Source organism: Crinia signifera, chromosome 4 (assembly GCF_055691185.1).
Source record: "Crinia signifera chromosome 4, ASM5569118v1, whole genome shotgun sequence".
Classification (NCBI taxonomy): domain Eukaryota; kingdom Metazoa; phylum Chordata; class Amphibia; order Anura; family Myobatrachidae; genus Crinia; species Crinia signifera.
Genome location: NC_139220.1, coordinates 41203576 through 41228323, shown reverse-complemented (window position 1 = coordinate 41228323; position 24748 = coordinate 41203576). Strand labels below are relative to the sequence as shown.

The 24748-nt window shown below is 45.9% G+C and overlaps 1 protein-coding gene across 3 annotated transcripts; it reads right to left on the bottom strand.

Moving 5' to 3' along the window:
- Nucleotides 1-1056: 1056 nt before the first annotated feature.
- Nucleotides 1057-21073, bottom strand: PARP11 (poly(ADP-ribose) polymerase family member 11). 3 transcript variants are annotated; one of them, XM_083181627.1, is made up of 9 exons: nt 20909-21072; nt 19621-19757; nt 17713-17835; nt 15495-15615; nt 14489-14564; nt 10531-10603; nt 10316-10446; nt 9242-9393; nt 1057-1376 (listed from the first exon to the last, which is right to left on the bottom strand). In XM_083181627.1, exons 2-9 carry the CDS (start codon nt 19672-19674, stop codon nt 1063-1065), a joined length of 1044 nt encoding a protein of 347 aa, XP_083037753.1. In that variant the 5' UTR covers nt 19675-19757; nt 20909-21072; the 3' UTR covers nt 1057-1062. The 3 variants fall into 3 exon arrangements, with proteins under 3 accessions (XP_083037753.1, XP_083037754.1, XP_083037755.1); XM_083181628.1 differs by lacking the exon at nt 20909-21072 and adding an exon at nt 20252-20580; XM_083181629.1 differs by lacking the exon at nt 19621-19757 and having other exon boundaries at nt 20909-21073.
- Between the last annotated feature and the right edge of the window lie 3675 nt (nt 21074-24748).

Genomic DNA, 24748 nt, shown 5'->3' with positions numbered 1-24748 from the left:
CAGCACAGCGAAGGCAGGCGGGGAGCGGGTCCTTCCTTCTCTGTCAGAGAGGCAAGGCCCAGGCCACCTGGAGCGTACACACTATACAATACAGGGTACAGCCCACAGGTACACACCAAACCATATCATTCAGTGCCATCACCAGGACCCTCGCGGAACAGAACATGCAGTTACTGACGATATCTTTAGATTGGACTGAATGATAAGCTGATCACGGTTATCGTAGATCAGGCATGTCCAAACTATGGCCCTCCAGATGTTGTGAAACTACAAGTCCCATCATGCCTTGCCACAGTTTTGCTATTGGGGGATACTAAAAATATGGCAAAGCATGATGGGACTTCACGATAGCTGGGTGGCCACAGTTTGGACATGCCCGTCATAGACGGTCTGCATGGGAGCACACGATTATCGATAGAGTAGGTACACACTGCTATGTAAATGTGCCTTGAGGACCAGGGTTAGAAGTTGCTGGTGTAATTTACAAAAATAAAAAAAACAAAAATGTACTTTGTTGATTCACAAACAATAAAACTCTGCAATACGATACCGCTCCCCATTTTTTACTTTTTTTCTCTGGGGGTTCACTTATTTTTATAAATACGCATGAAATGTGCCAGCTATTTTCTGAATATTCATGAAAATGCAAAAAAAAAAAAAATATGAAACACCCGCTAGACTGCCCGTGCCCGTCTGTGATTTACAGCATGCCCTGTATACCAGACAGGCAGATTTGTTTTATTATAAGCCCTTGTAAAGGGCAGGAAACAGGTGTCCCATTCATAAACACCTCTGCGAGGACAAGAGGATGTACTGAAAAGCACAGACTCCAACCAGGAAAAGCAGAGGCATCGTCGTATTTACCAACATATACAACTGCAACTTTTAATAAATAAGAATAGTGTGAAAACAGGAACTTTTATGTCGTTTCAGCTTTTGAGCAGCAAAAAGGATCCAAGTTAGTGGGTACTGTAGATCATTCTCCCGGGACCCGATTTTCTTTTTTTTGCGTCAATGAAAGGTCTCAATAGTTGTGTTACACATAAAAGCCTAGGAAACGAGTCACTCGAAGTTTATTATGTATTCCGGATAGATCTGATTGCTGTCGAAAATGACATAAATGAGCGGACAGAAGGGATTATCCACACAACTGTCGTAGAAGTTAACGAGGCTGCCGTCCTTGGATGGGGGCCGGATGTATTCGCTGTCTCCCGTCGTGTATTCCCCCACTAGCACTCTGGCCAGAAACATGGATTTCTTCTTCAGCGAGTGAGGGCAGTTGGTGGTAACTCCGTGCAGTTTCAGCGTCGGCCCGTGCTTGCCGCTGTTCTTGCAGTATTGGCTCGATAAGGAGGCGTTCTTCGCGAAGTATGTGCCTGAAACGTCAAAGAAAATTTTAAACTGAAAACAGTCCAATTATCATCCTTGGGGGGAGATGTATCAATACTTAGGGAGAGATAAAGTGGAAGGAGATAAAGGGGGTGATTCAGACACGCTTGCAGTGGGACAAAGGTGGGGGGGTTCGCTCCAGTATGGGAGGGAAGGGGGTGGAATCAGTGGGCGTGCCCATAGAAACGCTGGGTGTACACCTGCTTGGTGGTGCAGGGGGCTGATGTTAAATGACGTCAGCAGCGCCCCGAATTTGGTCAACTCCAGCCAGGATAAAAAAAAGTCTTTTTAAAAAAAGTTTAGACTGACTTATCTGCGAATGAAAAATAATCATTCGATGGTGAGCTACCATCAAATGATTTATCGACTGTGCAGCCGCATGCGAGTGGATGTGTAAGCGTACACATACACTCACATGCCAATGCAGGGATTCGTGCGGGGCTACCTGCTCACTAGCCTGCAAATATACGCTGCATAGCAAACAGGTCTGAATCAGGCCTAAAGGTGCCCATACACGTGGGCCCATAGGAGTGTGCTGTGCGTTTTGTACTTATTTTGGTGCTGTGCTAATTTGCCACTTGGCAATGCAATATGATGTGATTTAAGCCCTTTTTTTTTTTAAGTATATAGTCACCTAGTGGTCACTAGGTGCATCGCATCGTACTATGATGTAGCACAACAAGTACTGCCTGCACATACTTTTTGTGCTATACAATATCGCACTCGCGAGTACGTGCATCCCCGCAGAAATGAGGTGCGATTATAAGCACATTCAATGCGTTTTGAACTTAAAAGTCCAAAATGCATGCGATAATCCCGACGTGTATGGGCACCTTAAAAGTATCCAAACAGCTCCTGTCATTTTTCAAACACAGGGACAGTTGTATTAAGCCTTAAAGAGAGATAAACACGAGGGTGTTAAGGTGCATACATGCGGTTCAATTCCGTTTTGATTTCTATTTTCCATTCGATGTGCTGTTAGATTTGATATTGGATTTGCTTCAGGCAGGGTCTTGACATCGAAATTGAATGCTGCAGTGAACACATTAGATATCTACTATAAAAGAGTGATAAACACCCAGCCAATCACCTCCTAACTGCCATTTCCAAACAGCCTATAACATGACAGTTAGGATCTGATTGGCAGGGCATTTATCCCTCTTTATTACCCTCACGTTTATCTCTTTTTAACACTAATTACATCTGCCCCACTGACTGTAGAATGACAGAAGCGGATTGGTTGGTACAGTACTTTATCAATTTTACCTCTCCCCCAAGTTTTGATACATCATCCCCTTGATCTTAAAAGTGTAATAGAGCATATACACGGTGATATATGCACTATTTTTCTATTCGATTTTGCTTTTAGAAGCAAAATCGAATAGAAAATCGATTAGAAAATGTAATGGTTTTTCTACATTCGATCCAGATTCGATCCCAATGTGCTCTCCCGTGTAGTGTAAATCAAATAGAAAAATAGTCCTGGCAGCCAAGACTATATGGTGGAAATCTAATAGTAGATAGTACAAATCTAATGTGTTCACTGCAGCATTTAATTCAATGTCCATCTCCTGCCTGACGCCAGTGAAAATCTAATAGAAAATCTAATTTAAAAAAAAGGTACTTGTGAGTTATCCGGGCTGCCGATTTCGTCCTTAAGTTTGGTTAACTTAAGGACACCCGACCGACGCGATGCCCACGATTTAGCTCCAAATCGGGGGCATCGCGTCGGTCGTGGCCGTTATAAGGGGCCGCGACGCGATGCCCCCGATTTCCCATAGACAGTAATGTTAAAAGACACGATATCGGGGGCATCGCGTCGGTCGTGGCCGTTATAAGGGGCAGCGACGCGATGCCCACGATTTCCCATAGACAGTAATGTTAAAAGACGCGATGGACCCGATTTCCCATAGACAGCAATGTTAAAATAAAATTACAATGTGAAATTGGGCAATATGTTTTTAAAAAAAATGTTTCATGGCCCCCCACCACCGTTAACGCCACCCCGCTATTGACGCCAACCCGAAGCGTGGCGAGCGCAGCGAGCCCGCGAGGGGCGGCGATACGCGTCCTCCAACCTTTTCATGCCCTACTATCCACTAGGGCGTGGAGTGAGAATAGAATAGTGTGGCGAGCGCAGCGAGCCACCGAGCCCGAAGCGTGGCGAGCGCAGCGTGCCCCGCGAGGGGGCGCGGACACCTGTGAAGCCCGCAAGGGCACGCGGATACCTGTGAGGGTGTCCGCGTCCCCTCGCCACGCTTCGGGCTCGGTGGCTCGCTGCGCTCGCCACACTATTCTATTCTCACTCCACGCCCTAGTGGATAGTAGGGCATGAAAAGGTCGGAGGACGCGTATCGCTGCGCTCGCCACGCTTCGGGTTGGCGTCAATAGCGGGGTGGCGTTAACGGTGGTGGGGGGCCATGAAACATTTTTTTAAAAAACATATTGGCCAATTTCACATTGTAATTTTATTTTAACATTGCTGTCTATGGGAAATCGGGTCCATCGCGTCTTTTAACATTACTGTCTATGGGAAATCGTGTCGGAAATCGGGTCCATCGTGTCTTTTAACATTACTGTCTATGGGAAATCGTGGGCATCGCGTCGCGGCTCCTTATAACGGCCACGACCGACGCGATGCCCACGATTTCGGGCGCGATGAAAAAAATCGGCAGCCCGGATAACTCACAAGTACCAAAAAAAAATCTAATGGAAAATCTAATGGGAAATCATGGGAAATCGAAAAGGAGTAGAAAAAAAACGTCAGAGCAGGTCAAATAGTCCATATTTAATAGAAATCGAATCCAAAAAAGGAATCGAACAGTGTGTACACACCATTAATCTATCATGTACACATCCAAATAAACTGAAACCATTCCTTTATAGCAGGGGTCCTCAAACTATTTTGCTCTGGGACCCCATCAGACCATATAAATAATGACAGGACCCCAGCAGTTACTACAGAAGGTCATCACATCACATGTGCAGTCAGCACATGCATGGCAGCATTGCGAAGGCACACAATGATGGGAGGAGTCTGACATACCATAACCCATCACATGACATGTGTAGGCAGCAGACAGCACATACAGGGCAGCATTGTGGAGGCACAACACGATGGGAGGAGTCTAAAATACCAGACATTTCAACTGATTTTTCAGACTCCTTGAATCACTGACTGAGATTAGAAAAGTCATCAGCCTGATGGTCAGCAACATGGAGTTGTGACCCCATGCTGAGAAGGTCGGGACCCACTTTGGGGTCAGGACCCACAGTTTGAGAACCGCTGCTTTATAGGACAATGTGCAATAATCCTTTGTACATTATCTATGCTGGTGCTTAGTTTTAGTAACATTTAATGAGCAAATATCTACTGTAGATAGATTCAGGTGGAAACAACAGGTGGCCAGGATTTGCTGCTGTAACAGCCAATAACAAGCTTGCTATAGTACACCCAATGACAGGTGTAAGTAAGTTTTATTTATATAGCGCACTTTCTCCAACAGGACTCAAGGCGCTTTACAGACATTAAAAATAATAATGCACATACTGCAATCATAGGCGGATCTAGAATTATGGTAATGGGTGGTCCCAGATCTAGACATAATAGAAGGGGGACCTTTGCGCGGCGTAGCCGCGTGGCAAAAAGGTGTGGCCTCATGGGAAGGAGGCGTGGCATCACAAAAAGGGGTGTGGTATTACACTTTAGACCATACACAGTAATGCCCATTACACATTTTACCAAACTCCGTAATACCCATTACACATAAAGCCACACGCCGTAATGCCAATTACACATAAGGCCACACACCATAATGCCCATTACACATTGTGCCACATATCATGATGCCCATTACATACTATATAACAAACCATAATGCCCATTACATATTTGCCACATAAGTGCTGCTTACCTACGTGCTCATTGCTAGGGGGTTCTTGCTTGATGGCACCATAGTACCCATTACACATGATGCCGCACACCATAGTACCCATTACAAATGATGCCGCACACCATAGTACCCATTACACATGATGCCGCACACCATAGTACCCATTACACATGATGCCGTGCACCATAGTACTCATTACACATGATGCTGCACACATAATGTCCCTTACACATGATGCTGCACACTGTAATGCCCCTTACACATTAAGCCTCACATTATGCATAATGCCCCCAAAACTTGTAGCGTCCCTTAAGCAATGCCCCCAAAAGTGCCACGAACTGTACATTTTTATATGAGCCTTCGCTGCTGCTGCAGGGAGAGATGGAGAGCGGTGCAGCTGCTTCTATGGGGAGAGGAGCAGAGTGCAGCGCAGAGCACGCTCCCACTCCCCTCCTGGTGTCCCCTTTAGCCGAGTGGACATTTCAAATATTGTGCACGCTGTTGTTGTGCGTGACGTCGGGGGAGCACGCCGGGCGCCGGCACCACATGATTAAGGGGGGGGGGGGGGGGGCTGAGCTATATCTTTGGAACCAACTGACCCATTTACATGAGACCAGTATCATATTGAAGAACTTTTGAGTTGGCTTCGAATGATTTTGGTCCCGTTAAACTGGGCTGTTTGGTTCCAGAGAAATCTGCCCTCAAGGAACATAAACAGTCATGAAATTACATTTAAGAAATGAAAAGAAAAAAAAACACGGTTTAACCTCAATATCCCTGGAACCAATTAACCCATATCAGATTGAAGGCCCAGCGATTTGGGTTCGACTGAGATCAACCTTGAGCTTCAGTGATGCCGAAGGGAGAACTGGCAGCTGTTGAACTGGGCGGGGGTCCCATGTTATCCTATAGTGAAAACGTTCCAGCTTTGCCTGGCCGTATCTCCGGTTCCCAGAGGGCTAGAGACACGGGGCTGGGCTCGTTGGAAAGCACCATCCCTCAGCTACAAAATGGGCTAATGGGTGGTCCTGTGCACCCCCGGACCACCCCCTAGATTCGCCTATGACTGCAATACAAAGGGTTATCGGTACAAAGAACAGGCAACAATGGCAGTACAGATGTACATCACACATACAGATATGCACAAGACGCATTCTAATAAGGGACACGAACATTGGGAACATATTTACCAAGCTGTGCAGTACCCAGGCAGCCATTCAGCGGCGCCACATGGTGATTGCACAGCAAGTAACAGTACTGATATATATATATATATACTAGATGTACTCTAATGAGGGACACAGACATGGGGAACATATAATTACTGATCTGTGCAGCACCCAGGCAGCCAATCAGCGGCGCCACATGGTGATTGCACCAGCCAGTACTGTACATATAGAACACAAAAGAACAGTAGAGGGTACACAGAACTAGACATAACATAATTAAAGCACAATTCTTAGTACACAATACAGCTGAGATATGAGATAGTGAATGAGAATATATGCAGGTATAGATTGTAAATGAGTAAGAGAGCTGTAGTTGAAATACAAGAAGAGTGCTGTGAGAACAGGAAGGAGGAGGGCCCTGCTCTAATGAGCTTACAATCTAGAGCAGTGGTAGCCAACCCTAACCCTTGAGAGCTACCAACAGTGCACATTTTCCAGACAACCTAGCTGCTGCACAGCTGCACTCATTAATCACTGACACATTTTAAAAGATCCACAGATGGAGCTACTTAGCTCACTTGTGATTCTGTGAGGAGACCTGCAAAACATGCACTGTTGGTAGCTCTCGAGGACTAAGGTTGGCTACCCCAGATCTAGAGGGAGGGGGAGACAGACAGATGACATGAGGTGCAGCTAAGGAGACCTGAGGCAAGAAGTAAGCATGGCAGGGATGGTCAGGACATGAGGCAGCAGGTAAAAAGAATGGACAAAGTAGTCCTCTCTCTCCTCCTATCCTCCTCTTCCCCCTCCACCTGCACCCTTGACCCCTAACAGCTTTGCACCGTGGGCCATGCCACAACACACCCTGCTAGGGGCAGAAACAATGCAGAGTGAATATGGAATGCACAGGATTGAGGAACCTTGGCTCTTGTACAGAGATTGGTTCAGTATGGAGTTCATTGTCCTGGCTGTGCAGACTGTAGGTGATGCTGGGTCAGGTAACTCACTGCAGAATTCTGGATTTTCAGTGGATGATGTTTAATTTTATGTCCTTCTGGGTTCCTCCGGTATTTCTTTATGTAGTTGTTCAATGTTTGTTCAACTGTTTCTTTAACTGTTCAGATAGCACCCATAGTTAAGAACACCCTTTGTTAAAACAGCAAGCTGAAAGTCAGCAAGCTGCCTTGCTTCTAACCCTACAGAAGGGCAAGGTCAGGCCAGACCATTTGCCCACCTGATTGAAATGCTAATTGTACAGAGATCATAAACTAGCCTGATTGGCCAACCAAGAGGTATGCTAATATTGCCTTGCTTAGAACCTTCCAATCTATACATACATCTAACAAAATACAATCATCTATTGATGTACATACATTTACAGCAAAAACATGCCAGAAGATTATGCAGAAGCTAGGCTGGGATCTGTAGTGCAGTGGATGTGGATGTTACATACATTTACAGCAAAAACATGCCAAAAAAAGGTGTCATCCCCATCCAGGGTAAAAAATAAAAAAAACCATTCAATGCTCAGCAACCATCGAATCACTTTACATCCCGGCAGTCCAATGCGAGGAAATGTGTGTTCGCATACACATCCTCTCGCATGCTAGCGAGGAGATCCGGGTGGCTGAGGATGCCTGTTCACTAGGCTGCGAGTATATGCGCCATGTTTGCTGGGCAATCTGTGCGAACCACTGTTTTCTATGTACTTGCTAGGCAAATCGGACTAGATATAAGGTCTGCTCAAATGAGGAGACTTTTGCTGTAGCGGCGTTGTATCAGTGGGTTAGAGTGTGCGCCGATAGATGCCGTGGCGGTTTTCCCCAGTTGCGCATGAACGACTTCACCTCAGTTTCTTCATTCCTGGACAGACGTTTTGTGCGTTCGGATGCCTGAAGGATTCCTCCAGATCAGCGCAAAGAGTTGTTATCCAATATCTTTGTGCAGGAGGCGAGCATGCTTCAGAAATGTATCGCAGGATCAGGCGGTGTACGGAGAACAGGGTCTCCACATAAATTTCGGATCTCATTCGTCAGATCACCATGCGTGAAGTTGCTGCTGCACTGCAATATCAATGAAATCTATTCCTTGCTTCGCGCCCCGAAACAGGTGGGGTAAGCAAACACTGATTCTCGCCAACTTCTGATTCTTTGACATTCTTTGCTTGGGCACCCACTGTGCACAGACTTTGCCATAACCAAGATTGTTATCATGTGATGTACAGTTCCCTAGCTTATCGACAGTGCAGCAGCCATTCAGGTGCGGTGATCTCACGATTCTGATGAACCAGATACGTTGAGACACTGCTCTAAATATCCGAGCGGGTCATGGAGACGCGCAGACCCGTGCACCATCGCTAATGGGCATACACACAGGGCAATATGTGCTTAATTTCTCAGTGATCTAGACAGATCGCTTAAAAATGGATTAAATCACCACATGTGTATGGGTCTCTAGACACACGGAAGCTGGTTGCGATTTTCCCCCAAATTTTTAATTTTACGTCGCTAAAAGTGCACTTGGCCGCTGATACTAGATAATAGGCCAGATGCACTAAGCTTCAAGAAGTGATAACATGGAGAGTGATAAACAACCAATCAGCTCCTGCCTGACATTTTTCAAACTTAGTCTGTGACATGGCAGGTAGGAGCTGATTGGCTGTCTGTTTATCACTCTCCATTTTATCACTTTTGAAGCTTAGTGCATCTGGCCCTTAGGATTTTTTGCTGTTGTTGCAAAGGAATTGCCAATACAAATGTTTTATAAATAGAACTCTGCAGGGCCGCTCACCTTTTCCAAACACCGCACCATGTATCCCATTAATTCTCCAGTCAAAGTTGTGACTGCATATTGCATTCACAAATTCATTACTTGTTCCATGGAACAGCATCTCCTCTGCAATATCAGCTGCGCCTTTCTTCTTTTTCAGCTGAGCTTTTTTCCTACAAAGAACACAAGACCATAATAGGATTTCTATTCATTATAGTTCATAAGCATCCATTTGAGTACATTAATAATTGCTTCCAATGACCACATATCTTACTTTTGGTAAAACAGGAACATTTATTTTTAGATGTCAAAAGCCTATATTTTATTGGTGCTAATTAAGTGTGTGTGTGTGCCCTTTAGTTATTTAGTTATTTATATATATATATATATATATATATATATATATATATATATATATATATATATATATATATATATATATATATATATATATATATATATATATATATATATATATATATATATATATATAAAAAAAAAAAAAAAAAACTCTCAGAGGCCACAAGACTAGCCCCATAGCCTTGGATCATAAAACATGTTTTAGATCAGCTATGAAGAACCTTGGCACTCCAGCTGTTGTTGAACTACACATCCCAGCATGCCCTGCGACAGTTTTGCTATTTGACCAATGCGAAAACTGTTGCACGGCATTCTGGGATGTGTATTTCAATGACAGCTGGAGTGCCAAGGTTCTCAGAAGCAAGGCACCTAGTCCTAATGTTCACATTTTCAAGTCTCAACTTTTTCCATGTCAACCTAGACCATAGTTACCTCCGCTCCTACATTCTGCAGGAGACTCCCTGAAATAGCAGCAATCTCCCTCTCTCCCTCATTAGTCTAGCAATCTCCTTCATTTCACCTAACTCACATTACACTTTTGGGGAAAAAACACAAAAATATAACAAAGATACAATAACCTGCATAGAGCCAAAGCAAATCCTGGTTCCAGAGCAGTTTCATGTAGTGGGTAAGTACCGATGCCCTCCCTTTACTGCCCAACAACCACCTGACTACAGCTCCCGTTACCCTCAGAACATTGACAGATGTGGCAGAAGGTAACACAATGAGACTCACCTGCAGAAGAATTCCCAGAGATCTAGATTTTGTACCCTTATGATATTTGTAATGCGGCTCCGATCCATGGATTGTCCAAAGAGACTGGTTACTTTGTTATACTCATTAGAGATCTTTATCAAAGGAATGAGCTGACAAGTAAACAGAATATTTTAATTAACCAGTAACACATCACAAGACCATCTACTTTACCCGATGGCAGTCATAATGCCTACCTGATATGGTTCCGTATCGGTCACATGTTCCCAGTGAGTTGGTATGGGAATTGATCCATTTTCACAGATATAACTAGAACAGAAAAATACATGTAAACTGTATGTATGTATACCAATAAATAATTATATATACAGTTGTGCTCATAAGTTTATATACCCTAGCAGAATCTGTGATTTTCTGGCCATTTGTCAGAGAATGAAAACTCACAAACCTTCCTTTCCCTCATGGTTAGTGGTTGGGTGAAGCCATTAATTGTTCAAACAACTGTGTTTACTCTTTTTAAATCATAATGACAACAGAAACTACCAAAAAGACCCTGATCAAAAGTTTACATACCCTGGAGATTTTGGCCTGATAACATGCACACAAGTTGACACAAACGGGTTTGAATGGCTACTAAAGGTAACCATCCTCTCATGTGATCTGTTTGCTTGTAATGAATGTGTGTGTGTGTGTGTGTGTGTGTGTGTGTGTGTGTGTGTGTGTGTGTGTGTGTGTGTGTGTGTGTGTGTGTGTGTGTGTGTGTGTGTGTGTGTGTAAAGGTCAGTGAGTTTCTGGACTCCTGAAAGACCCTTGCATCTTTCATCCAGTGCTGCGCTGTCTGGATTCTGAGTCACGGGGAAAGCAAAAGAATTGTCAAAGGATCTGCGGAAAAAGGTAATTCAACTGTATAAAACAGGAAAGGGATATAAAAAGATGTCCAAGCCATTGAGAATGCCAATCAGCAGTGAAAAATGAGGGATTCTGTGGAAACCAAATCACGGTCAGGTATACCAACACAACAGCCAGGAAAATTGTTCGGGACAGTGAAAAGGTTGACGTGAGTTTTTCATGATTTTTTTTTTAGCGGATGCCCTACCATCCACTACAGCGTGGTAAGAGACTAAAATAGGGTGTCCGAAGCATGGCGAACGCAACGAGCCATGCAAGGGGACACCGGACTGCTGGTCATATATCAGAACGACATGCTCAGGATCATGATTTCCCTTGAACTCCCTGGCAGTCCCAGACTCATTAACTGATGATTTTTGGGCTCACAATGTGCACACAATCGGTCATACAATCCAGCTTCTGCATATGACCGGTCGCCTCACAAAATCGATTGTTTGCACCTAAACTGCCACTCAAATGACGACGGTCCTATCAGCCGTCTAACGAACGATTGCATGTGCAATCAGCTTCCAATCACAACTGATCAGACGTGCAGCACGACTGATTAAAGGACCAGCCATTTGACCTGCGGGACTGCGCATTGAACGACTGCACACATGATGTGCATACAATCCGTCGTACAACCCCTCAAGATTGAACACGTGTAAAATCTTGTTCTGGTGTATGGGGGTCTTGAGACTGTGTCCATGTCGACTATTGTCAGTCACCTAAATGTAAAAAGTTGTGTTTTTGTGGTCGATGTGTATAGGGGAACTATATTAATCTGTGCCTGGCTTCCATGTTTTGCTCTGTCAGTGTTGGTCATAAAGGTACCAAACTAAATGGATGCTTTGTGAGGGTATCACACATGAGCAAGCTAGAGAAGATAAAGAGAAGGCATTAAAAAGGATACAGAATAATAAGGTTTCCCTTGTGAATTTAAAAGGTTTGCTATTTTTTATCTAGATTGTATCTAAGGTTTATAGAAGATGCAGTCGTTTAGGTCAACAGTTATAATGATGACAATTCAAAACGTTGCCTGTTGTGTTGACATTATTACTTTTGGCATTTCAAATGTCGATATATTCCATATTAACACTTTAAAAGACTGCCTACAGGGCTAGGCAAAAGGTATGGAAGGTTAGGCATGGGTGTGGATTTTTAAATAGACACTCAATAGGTCGACAGAGTCCAAATGTCAACATGAAAAAGGTTGACGTTTAAAAAGTTGTTTTTTTTTATTTTTGGGTGTCAACTGACGACATGGACCCCTAGATAGTGTAACGCATATGCTCGCCATGCTTCGTGGTCGATCTCTCTCTAAGCTGACAAAGTATAAAATAGTAAAAAAAAAAAAAATAAGCCGGTTTAAATAAATAAAAAAACCGTTCATGTGTCTACCTTTTTCATGTCGACCGTTTGACCCGCATGTCTAAATGTTGGGGTAGACCTATTGACTCTAACTGGACACTGTCTACCTATCAACCGGAACCAGTTAGGCACTAGGGCAGCCATTGCCAAACTATGGCCCTACAGCTTGTGTGAAACTACAAGTCCCATCATGCCTTGCCACAGTTTTGCCATTAGGGAATGCTAAAACGATGGCAAGGTATGCTGGGAGGTGTAGTTTCACAACAGCTGGAGGGCCACAGTTTGACCATGCCTGCACTAGGGGGAGGGTTAGCAATACCCATTGCCGGAACTGGCACAGAATCACCGAAGTCACCAACAGCTTAACACTGGACCAACGACAAAGCTGGAAACAAAGAACCAGGTAAGTCACAACTGGACCAATGGGAACATTATGTCGACATTCTAATCATGTCGACATTTCATCAGAATTGCCATGATGAACGTTAATGTGGTGAATGTCAGCATAACATGAATGACGATAGTTATGTCGACGTGAATTTCTGTTTATAGAAGATATTATACAGTCTGGCAATGGGCAGTAGCATGGTTTACTTTCTCTCTAAATATGATCCGTACAGAATTGTATAGTTCCCAAATAAAAACACATTAATCTACTACAGTATATTTGATCAACTAACAGATCTAGGGGGTTATTCTGGTTCACTCGCAAAGGCACAATCACTCTCTAATGGACAAAACCTCGTGCACTGCAGGTGGGGCTGATGTAACATGTGCAGAGAGAATTTGATTTGGGTGGGGTTTTACTTCAAAGTGAGATCTATATTGCAGTGTAAAAATAAAGGGTACTTGTTTCCTAGCATGGCCACACCGATTTCCATCGGGGTGGTCGTGTCGGAAAAATCGCGTCGGTCGCATGCGATGCGACCGACCCGATTTTTTTATTGAATCAAATGTGAATAGGGTCCCTGGGACCCGATTTTACATTGGATTCAATGTAAAATATTCCCTAGACCCCCAATTTTACAGCGTAAACCCCACCCCAAGATTGACGTGAACCCGAAGCGTGGCGAGCGCAGCGAGCCCGCGACGGTGCGCATCCTCCGACCTTTTCATTCCCCTACTATCCACGTCGGCGTGGAGTTTAGAATATATAGTGTGGCGAGCCACCGAGCCCGAAGCGTGGCGAGCCCCGCGAGGGCACGCGTATAACTTCACAGGTATACGCGTGCGCTCGCCACGCTTCGGGCTTGGTGGCTTGCTGCGCTCGCCACACTATATATTCTCAACTCCACGCCGACGTGGATAGTAGGGGAATGAAAAGGTCGGAGGACGCGCACCGCCGCCGCTCGCCACGCTTCGGGTTCACGTCAATTGTGGGGTGACGACGGGGCCATATAGAATGTAAAATGGGTCATATTGGCCCATTTCACATTTTTTACTATGTGAGATGGACTTCAAGTCCATCTCATCTTGTGCCATTATAATAGCACAAGACCGACGCGATGCTCCCGATTTCAATGTTAAAAAATATTTTAACATTGAAGCCTATGGCAAAATCGCGGGCATCGCGTCGGGGCCAATGTTAATGGTCCCGACCGACGCTATGCCCGCGATTTTCCCTTTAACGGCAAAATGGACCTGATTTCAAAGGAAATCGGGTCCATCGTGTACCTTAACTTAAAGGTACACGATGGCCGCAATTGTGGCCGTTCTAGGAAACAAGTACCAAATGAAGCAGCCAGTATTTACCCTGCACAGAAACAATAAAACACCCAAATCTAACTCTCTCTGCACAGGTTACATCTGCCCCACCTGCAGTGCACATGGTTTTATCCATTAGAGAGTGATTGTGCCTTTGTGAGTGTACCAGAATAACCCCCCTAGTACAGTGCTAAAAGAGGTATTTATAAGAGTGGCAACATATCCAATTACCTGAATGCGGAAATGGAAAAGGGGGCTCGTTTTATGGGTCGTTTTTTCCCTGTGCATAAATTGGTTTGTTTCATTTCTGTACCAGGAAAAAGGAAAGAAGATGAATAGAGAGAAAGGAAGAAGGGAACAAAGCATAACTGTCTGCCTGCAGCGTTTCGGGCCGCAGAACGTCTGTCCTGAAGACGGGCTATCGGCACTCTTCAGACTTTTAGAAAATCATTTTAGTGATATAATAAAAGCAATCATCAAGTTATAGTCATCATATCGACGTTTCAAGGTAATATGCCTTTTCTTCAGGACAGACTATAGAAAGTGCGCAGTGCATGGGCCGGGAATAGTCACCTAAAATGCATCTAATGATAATTACTATGGGGGCATTAAATCATTGATGTTTTTTTTTGGCCAGGCAAAAATAAAATAGCAATGATTTAAATAGACAGACGAAAATGTGAGAAAATGCCTGAAAATTTTGCAAAACTCGCTGTGCCGGCACAGAGATTGAATAGGACAAATCAAGGGTGTAACTACCATAGGTGCAAGGGGTGCAGCTGCTATGGGGCCCATCTTTACTGTCTACGTAATATGTTTTACATACATTTATCACCATCGGTTGCTAAATAGGGGGCCCTTACAAACTTTCGCTATGGGGCCTACGATTATCTAGTTACGCCCCTGGAATGAATGTAATTTGTCCTTAATTGGTAGGCCAAAAGGAAAACTATATGGACAAAAATCACACAGGGATTTACCTAACAGTGTATTGACCATACAGAATTTTACAAAGGTAATACAACTAAGCTTCAAAAGTGATCAAATGGAGAGTGATAAACAGCCAGCCAATCAGCTCCTGTCTGACATTTTTCAAACACAGTCTGTGACATTGCAGGTAGGAGCTGATTGGCTGGCTGTTTATCACTCTCCATTTTTATCACTTTTGAAGCTTAGAGAATCTATCCATTAATCTGAAACGTCTGTTTAGGAAACAACGATTTATGTAAATGCTCACCTATAAAGTCTAGACTGTAATTGAACTTCATCGTTCTAAAGTTCACCGATCCGTGTTGGTTTACTCTGTAATGTTGTTCAATATCTTGGCTGCTTATTGAGCAGCATGCTGTTGTACTGGTCTATAAGACACCATAAGTAGGAAAGACACGTTACAGCACACAAACACATAATGTAGGTTGTACAGCATTATAAATGCCCTCTCTCTGCACAATATAATATTCCTGCTTGCCTCCTGCAAGTCATGGCTAAAGTGTATGGGACTTATGTAACAGTCTGCGAGATGCAGGAAGGGGGGTGATTCCAGCAAACTTAAAGAGAAAATAATTTTGTAGGTAAACTACCCAGGAATCTCGCTTGTGCTTGCATCTTACAGGCTATTAATATAAGCCCCTGTGTGGGGTCTCAACTTATATTTATTTTTTAAACTGTATTATTTATTTGCTTTTTAAAGTTGTATATTTTAATGCCTTAGAATTGCAACAGAATTCCTAAAATAGTAAACTCACTGCGTAATATATGCTTTTGAGGCAGCCTATATACAGTTTAAAGGTGTGATACCACTAGAGCAGGCATGTCCAAACTGTGGCCCTCCAGCTGTTCTGCAACTACACATCCCAGCATGCCTTGCAATAGTTTTAGCATTCCCTAATAGCAAAACTGTGGCAAGGCATGATGGGACTTGTAGTTTCATAACAGCTTGAGGGCCATAGTTTGGACATGCCTGCACTAGAGGGTACCTCTAAAGACAAAATAAGGTACTTGTGAGTTATCCGGGCTGCATAGACAGTAATGTTAAAAGACGCGATGGACCCGATTTCCCATAGACAGCAATGTTAAAATAAAATTACAATGTGAAATTGGCCAATATGTTTTTAAAAAAAATGTTTCATGGCCCCCCACCACCGTTAACGCCACCCCGCTATTGACGCCAACCCGAAGCGTGGCGAGCGCAGCGAGCCCGCGAGGGGCGGCGATACGCGTCCTCCGACCTTTTCATGCCCTACTATCCACTAGGGCGTGGAGTGAGAATAGAATAGTGTGGCGAGCGCAGCGAGCCACCGAGCCCGAAGCGTGGCGAGCGCAGCGAGCCCCGCGAGGGGACGCGGACACCTTCACAGGTATCCGCATGCCCTTGCGGGCTTTACAGGTGTCCGCGTCCGCTCGCCACGCTTCGGGCTCGGTGGCTCGCTGCGCTCGCCACACTATTCTATTCTCACTCCACGCCCTAGTGGATAGTAGGGCATGAAAAGGTCGGAGGACGCGTACCGCTGCGCTCGCCACGCTTCGGGTTGGCGTCAATAGCGGGGTGGCGTTAACGGTGGTGGGGGGCCATGAAACATTTTTTTTAAAAACATATTGCCCAATTTCACATTGTAATTTTATTTTAACATTGCTGTCTATGGGAAATCGGGTCTATCGCGTCTTTTAACATTACTGTCTATGGGAAATCGTGGGCATCGCGTCGCGGCCCCTTATAACGGCCACGACCGACGCGATGCCCCCGATTTGGAGCTAAATCGTGGGCATCGCGTCGGTCGGGTGTCCTTAAGTTAACTAAACTTAAGGACAAAATCGGCAGCCCGGATAACTCACAAGTACCCAAAATAAGTAGCAAAGGGATCTAATTACTAAGCACTGGGGAGAGATAAAATACCAACCTAATGTCAGTTTTCAAACAAACACCAGCCAATCAGCGATCCCCATTTTTTTGAATGGCAGTTTTCAAATTTTCTGCCCACCGCAGCGCCGATATGCTCTACCACAGTGGCGGGGGGAGTAAAGGAGAGTCTTGGAGGTGCAGAGAAGGGAGGGCACTTCATAGCTTTGCAGGCTAAAGGGGGCTGGTACACACCTACGGATCGGATGCGATTTGGCCTATTTTTATCTCATATTTCGGCCCAATCCGATGAAAAAGGGTCTAATTAGACCTGTGTATGTGGGCCTTCAGAAACGGGGTGAGGTCAGGGGGTGTCATGAGAGTAGGGGGTGAGGACAAAGGGGCAGACGTATGAAGTGAAGGTGAGTGGGGCACGTGCCTGGTCCCAGAGGAGGGGCCCACTTACAGTAACTAGGCACGCACTGTAATGACCGGAGCTGGGGGGGGCGCAGGGCCCTGGAGGCAGTTGGAGAAGGGCCACAAGAGAGGCGTGTCTGTTTTAACTGCATGTGGCAGCCGCACTGCGCCCTCATCCGATTACTTTGACAGCAACAGCTACCTCAAACATATGCCACTTTCCGCATTCTGCCAAATAGAACCAGCCCCACTGTGTGTCGGAAACGTCCATCTCCATAGGCTCGGAGGCCGCCTCCATTGTTTCCGGTGTGTGAACTTTCCCAACCTGAAATACAAATTATAATTAATAACAAAACACGTTCTAGGCATATGAACTGCGGCACAGTGGTTACTTTTTCACCTTTCGGACAGGAGATGCAATGTTCCTGCTTTGGCCACTTAAATTGGATTGACCAAAGGTAAAATGTAGCCATTTGTTGTTGTCATTCCAGCCAGAACGGAGCAACAATTGAATTGCTCTGACGGTCACCCAAAACAAATAGCTGTGGTAAAAACAATGTCTACCACCCTTCTGTCCAGTTCATTCCAAACTAGCTAGATGGAGTATTAGTCTGGACACTGTGCTGTGCATTCCATGTTTTGAAACCTAGCCCCACTTCTTAGTACCCCCACCCCTAAATCACCCCCCTTCCCTGACCTAACCTACCCCACATACATTTGCTGCACAAGCTGGCGGTGATTTGGCAGCACAACCTGGTGGGCACATGTAAATTCTTACCCAGTTATGACATCAGTCATGACTGAGCAGGCTGGTGTGGATCATTAGGTCTACAGCAAGATGGTCGACACCATTAGGTCGACATGGATCTAGGTCAACAGGTCATTAGGTTGACAGTCAAAAGGTCAACATGGGGTTTTTCACCGTTTTTGTTACCCGAATGTCGACATGGACACAGGTTAAAGTGCACTGCGCTCTCCATGCTTCGGACACACTTTTTTATTCTCCCACCATGCCCTAGTGAATGGTAGGGCATGAAATACCGTCTGTCAGGACATCGGCTAAAAAAAAACAGTGAAAAACCCCATGTCGACCTATTGACTGTCGAACTTGCCCATGTCCACCTAATGCTTGTGTCAAGCTAGACCCATGTCGACCTTTCAGCATGTCGATCCAATGACCGTATCCCGAGCAGGCTGCGTGTACGCAGAACACAGTGTCCGATCTGTCTAAAGCAGTGGTTCTCAAACTCGATCCTCAGGACCCCACAAAGTTCATGTTTTCCAGGTCACCTGACAGGTGCACTCTTACTGACTGACACATTTTAAAAGATGCACAGGTGGAGCTAATTATTTAACTTGTGGTTCTGGGAGGAGACCTGCAAAACTGTGTGGGGTCCTGAGGACCGACTTTGAGAAGCTGTGGTCTAGAGATATATCTGCAGACAGATTGATCCGAACATATATTCGTAGATGTGTGCCCTGTTTATCATATTAATTTCCATATGCCTTTGTGCTCTACCGACTGACCCATTACCACCCATAATGACATTACATCCAGTTCCTTAGGCCAGGTATATCGGAAAGTATGTATGCAGAAGAACTATACTGCATACGCCTTACCAATCTATAGACTGGACGGCCTGCCAGATAAGGGTGTACCCGACCTAAGTGGCATCAGATTGGTCACAAGCTCTATGTAATTGTTTAACTGAGAAGTAATAGGAATGTATTCTTTCACCAAGAACTAAAACGCTTTTAAAATTGCACATGATAATTTGGAGTATTTTACAACCTCAAAGCAGATGTTCATAGTATACAAAGTGCATACGGAAATGCTGTCATGTTGTCTGTGCCAGTGATGGCTAACCTTGACACTCCAGCTGTTGCTGAACTACAAATCCCAGCATGCCCTGCAACAGTTTTAGCGTGGTCAAATAGCAAAACTGTAGCAGGGCAGGCTGCGATGTGTAGTTCTACAAAGGCTGGCGTGTCACGTTTGCCAAGGTGATGCCCAGGACTAGCTGGTATTTGCTTTTATTTCAGTGGCACAATAAATCACATAAGATGTAACAGCACTTGGAAAATATAATACATAAAAAAGTGTCTTTACCATCTCTGTCATAGTGAACTGGAAAGGACTCCCAACTAGTGTACAAAAGACCATTATATCGATAGTCGTTTCTGAGCCATTCCTAGGCCGTTTTACAACATTACAACCGACTTAGCAGTCCCAGCACAGAATGCGGTCTAAAAAAGAATACAATTTTTTAAAAAAGGATTACAGAAGGACCAAGGTGACCCCTATTTTATGTTCGTCCCCATATAACTCCCATCTTAGTCAATTTCCGACGGAGAGCTTAATTTCCCAAAATATCTCATGGCCAAAAGAATGTGCATTTATCAAGTTGATCTTTCTTCGGCTCTTTTCTGGTATCCTTGCTTCTACTGGGATGTGGTCTGGATGCTGGTGTTTAATCTACTGTATGTATGTGTATACAAATATATTATATACACACACACACACACACACACACACACACACAGGACCGTCGGTGTTCTGAATGCCAGCATCACGATGGAGGGAAGACTAACAGGGGTCAGCTAAGTATACTTATGTTGCCGCTGCCCCCCCCTACCCCCCCCCCCCCATTCCCCTCCACCTACTAAACCTAACCCCATTTCTTAGTACCCCCACCCCTAAATCACCCCCTTCCCTGACCTAACCTACCCCACATACTTACACCAGGATTCCAGCTCCAGTCTCCTGGTGGTAGTCAAGATGCCAGCGTTGGTATTTTGAACACCGGCATCGCCACCGCTGGGATGCTAAACGCATCACATGAGCGCATACAGTGCAGCAGATTAGTGAGTGAACTGCTGTGTCACAGGATGAGGACAGACACAGTGTGACATGGCAGTGCTGGATAGAGTAGTGACACGGTTTCCTTATGTGGATTATTATTATATTATTATGCTCTGTACTCAGGAACCAAGAGAAGAAATCCTTATCTGATCCTGCTGGAGATGTCCTGATCCTCTGCTCGCTACAGCTCACCCACCCACAGACCCCCAACAGCTCATTAACCCACTGATCCCATGCTCCCTACAGCTCACCCATTGACCCCTCTGTTCCCTACAACTCACCCACACACTGACCCCCTGCTCCCTACAGCTCACCCACACACTGACCCCCTGCTCCCTAAAGCTCACTCAGACCCTGACCCTCTGCTGCCTACAGCTCACCCACCCTCTAAACCCCCTGCTGCCTACTGCTATATTAGCCTCTGACCCCCCTACTCCCCACAGCTTACTCACCCACCCACTGTCCCCACCTCCCAACAGCTCGCTGACTCCCTGCTCCCTACAGCTCACGGAACACCTGACTCGGTAAAGCTCACCTGCTCTTAGCACCATTTCCGGCTCACAGTTACACAGCTGTGCAGAGCAACAAAACCGGAGTAGGCGTGACGGGAACTGCGTGTCCGGGGCCGCCCCTCGGTGTGATGACAGGAGTACGGCAGTCAGTCAGTGTCAGCGGCAGGAGGGAGACTGTTATACTGGCGGCTGCACCGTGCGCGTTACACACAGCAGCCTGCTACCGGCGGCATCACGGCTCCCACCTGTGTAGTGCCACTGCAGCTCTGGTGTCTGACTCCCGCATACCTCCATCTTCCTCCCGTCTCCCCTCTTCTATCCCCCACTTTCTTTTCTGCCACTCTGCCCGTAATACTCTGTGTATGCTCTCTGCTCCACTCCTGTCATTCTCTGCCTCTCTCATGCCTAACCCCCCCCCCTCCCCAAATGTGTCTGCCACTCTCCTGCCTCTTTTGCTCTCTCCTGCCCCCTCCCCGTGTCTGCCATTCTCACTTACCCCCCCCCCCCCCCCCCCGTGTGTCTTCCATTCTCTTCTGCCCCCCCTGTGTCTGCCATTCTCTCCTGCCCCCCTTCACCCTTGTGTCTGCCATTCTCTCCTGCCTCCCCCCCATGTGTCTGCCATTCCCTCCTGCCCCCCCTTGTATCTGCCACTCTCTCCTGCCCCCCCCCACCCCTTGTGTCTGCCACTCTCTCCTGCCCCCCCCCCCCCCCCCCCCACACACATTTATTATGAATCACGTATGCAATGCGATTTGGGTGGAATATTACCATAGGCTACAACAGCTACCACCATCTCAAAATGGCGGTAGCCCTGGGACCCAATGCGATGCTGCCCAATGTTGATACTTCGGGCAGCATCGCATCCCCCATAGAAACCTATGGGGGATGCGGCCGGCAGGAGGGATCGGAGAATCATGCTGCAATCTCTCCTGATACATTCAGGTGATACTTAATATTTACGGCTAACCCCCAAAAACGGTGTTACGGGGAATAAGCTGCAAATATTTAATGATAAATGGGCCCCTAAGTACAAGTGATTGGAACATGATGCATTGAGAAAAACACATCTCATCTGAATGTATGGGTCATTAAAACATACTGAGGAACCCAATGTTATTTTTCGGCCCATTTACTTGCAGTGTACTAGCATTACAAACACTATGCAGTTACTGGCCGAGCATATGAGGGCTAACCAATCCTTTTCCCCATCTGGAACCTAAGCAATAGTCTACACAGGAATGTGCCTTGCTTGGACTTAAATAGGGAATAGCTGGTAATGAAATAGTGAACAGCTGGTAGGATATTAATATTTAAAAAAAAAAAGCGAAATAAATTGTGTTTAAAATCCAGTAACGGAGAATGGAGGCAGGATACAAAGGGCGTTAGAACTGCAGTACTACAGGTAGAATTAATTAGCCATAACAAGGGCGAATTGCGATTGCAACGATGGAGGGAAACTATCTGGTTCTCCTCCATCATTGGCTAAACTATTTTACATCGCTCATAAACCATTGATGATTTTGAATCATCGATGGTCACTGGCCTGCTCTACTCTAATAGTTGGCAAACCAATATAGTGGCTGATCACACCCTCTCTGGAGACTGGCCACACCCCTAAACATAGACACCTTCCACTGCATATACCCCGGGTGGCCCTTCATGTCCTCGTCCGATACTGGTTGCAACAGTGTCAAAGTTTTGATCACGGCATCAAAACTCGCCAAACATGGCCAGACTACACTATGCAACCTCTACGCGGGGAGAAGTTGCATACAGCCCCCATTGAGCTGCCTGGAAGGTTCCCGGGCGTCAAAATCCCATACGATACATCATATGTAGTCCTTTTGCATACGATGTATCGTATGCGATCCCAGCAAGGCATGTGGGACCCCATAAATCTATAGTGCAGGCTTGGTAATCTCTGATCTGATGTGCATAGGACCTCGGTTCTGAATCGGAGGTGAAACAGATGCAATTTACACTTTTCATCCAATTTACCAGAGGTGTGGTACAGGGGTCCGACAGTCGTGATCCCGACAGTCATTAGCCCGACGTCGGGATCCCGACTGGCCGGACCCAGACAGCATGGTGAGCGCAACTAAGCCCCTTGCGGGCTCCCTGTGCTCGCCATGCTGCGGGCACGGTGGCTCCCTATTCTATTCTCCCTCTATGGGGGTCATTGACCCCCATGAGGGAAAATAACCGTTGGGAACCCAGCTGTCGGTGTTTTGGCAGTCGGGATCCCGACGTCGGGTAAATTCCTGTCGAGATCCCGACTGTCGGGACCCCGTCCGGCACCCTTTACCAGACTGACATATCAGAATCAGATAAAAGCACTAGTGTCTTTACTTACGCCACACGACCACTCTGGATAAATAAATTGGTCGCACTAGTATCACTGTTGTATTAATCTGCTACAATCTGAGATTTTCAGCACCAATATGCAAGAAATATTTTCAAACCAGTTTACGCAACTTGCATCACTCCAGATGTGAAACTAAAAGTTCCAGCAAGCCCTACCAACCAAATGCTGGCAAAGGTCTAGAGACCTCAAGAGAGCTAGGACCAAAGTCACAAAGGTTACCATTAGTAACACCCTAAGTCGTCATGGATTTAAATTCTACAGTCCCCAAAAGGTCCCCCTGCTTAAGCCAGGCCTGTCTAAAGTTTGCCAGTGACCATCTGGATGATCCAGAGGAGGATTGTGAGAATGTCATGTGGTCAGATTAGAGCAAAATAGAAAATTTTGGTATAAACTCCGCTCGCCGTGTTTGGAGGGAGAAGAATGATGAGTGGTATCCCAAAAACCCCATACCCACTGTGAAGCATGGGTGGAAGCATCATGCTTTGGGGCTTCAGCCTGCTTTTCTGCAAAAGGGACTGGACAACTGATCCATATTAAGGAGAGGATGAATGGGGCCAAGTATCGTGAGATTTTGGCCAAAAACCTCCTTCCCTCAGTAAGAGCATTGAAGGTGGAACGTGGCTGAGTCTTCCAGCATAACAATGACTCCAAGCACTCCGCCCGGACAACAAGGAGTGGCTCTGTAAGAAGCATTTCAAGGTCCTGGAGTGGCCTAGCCATTGGTGGGATCCAGGGATTTGGCCCCAAAATGTCTGGGATTGGAGTATTCAATCCCAGGATTTCGGGATTAGACTGCGCATGTCAAGCAGCTTCTGAGCACCCTCTCAGAAGCTGCCCAGCTGTTCCCGAACCCGGCGTGCGGCCTGCGCAGCGTGACCGTTGACCACGCTGCACAGGCCGCAGCGTTCTGTCACAGCTGACCGCTTCCTGCTGCACTGTTACTCCTGGCCTCTCCTCCTGCCCAGCTGATGCTGCCAATACCCGCACGGAGGCACCAGGCAGGTGTGCCCGCCTGCCCATGTAAGTAAATCTGTGGGGGGGGGGGGGGACGTGGCGTGTTTTTTTTTGTTTAGGGATGCCCAAGAATCCTGGGATTGAGCATTTTTCAATCCCGGAACCCGGGATTGAAAAAAAAAAAATGCCCCTGGATTGGCATCCCTACCTAGCCAGTCTCCAGACCTCAACCCAAATGAAAATCTGTGGAGGGAGTTAAAGTCCGTGTTGCCCAGCGACAGCCCAAAAACATGACAGATCTAGAGACAATCTGCATGGAAGAGTGGGCCAAAATACCTGCTACAGTCTGTGCAAACCTGGTCAAGAACTACAGGAAACGTTTGAGCTCTGTCAGTGTATATCTGCCGGTGTCTAACCAGCTGAAGATGCTCCAGGCAAGCACCCTGTAGTCTCTGCAACCCCCCCCCTTCTCCCCACCAGGAGCGTCCTGAGGACCCACTAGGCCAGTGGTCAGGGAACTCGGTCCTCATTACTCCACGCAGTG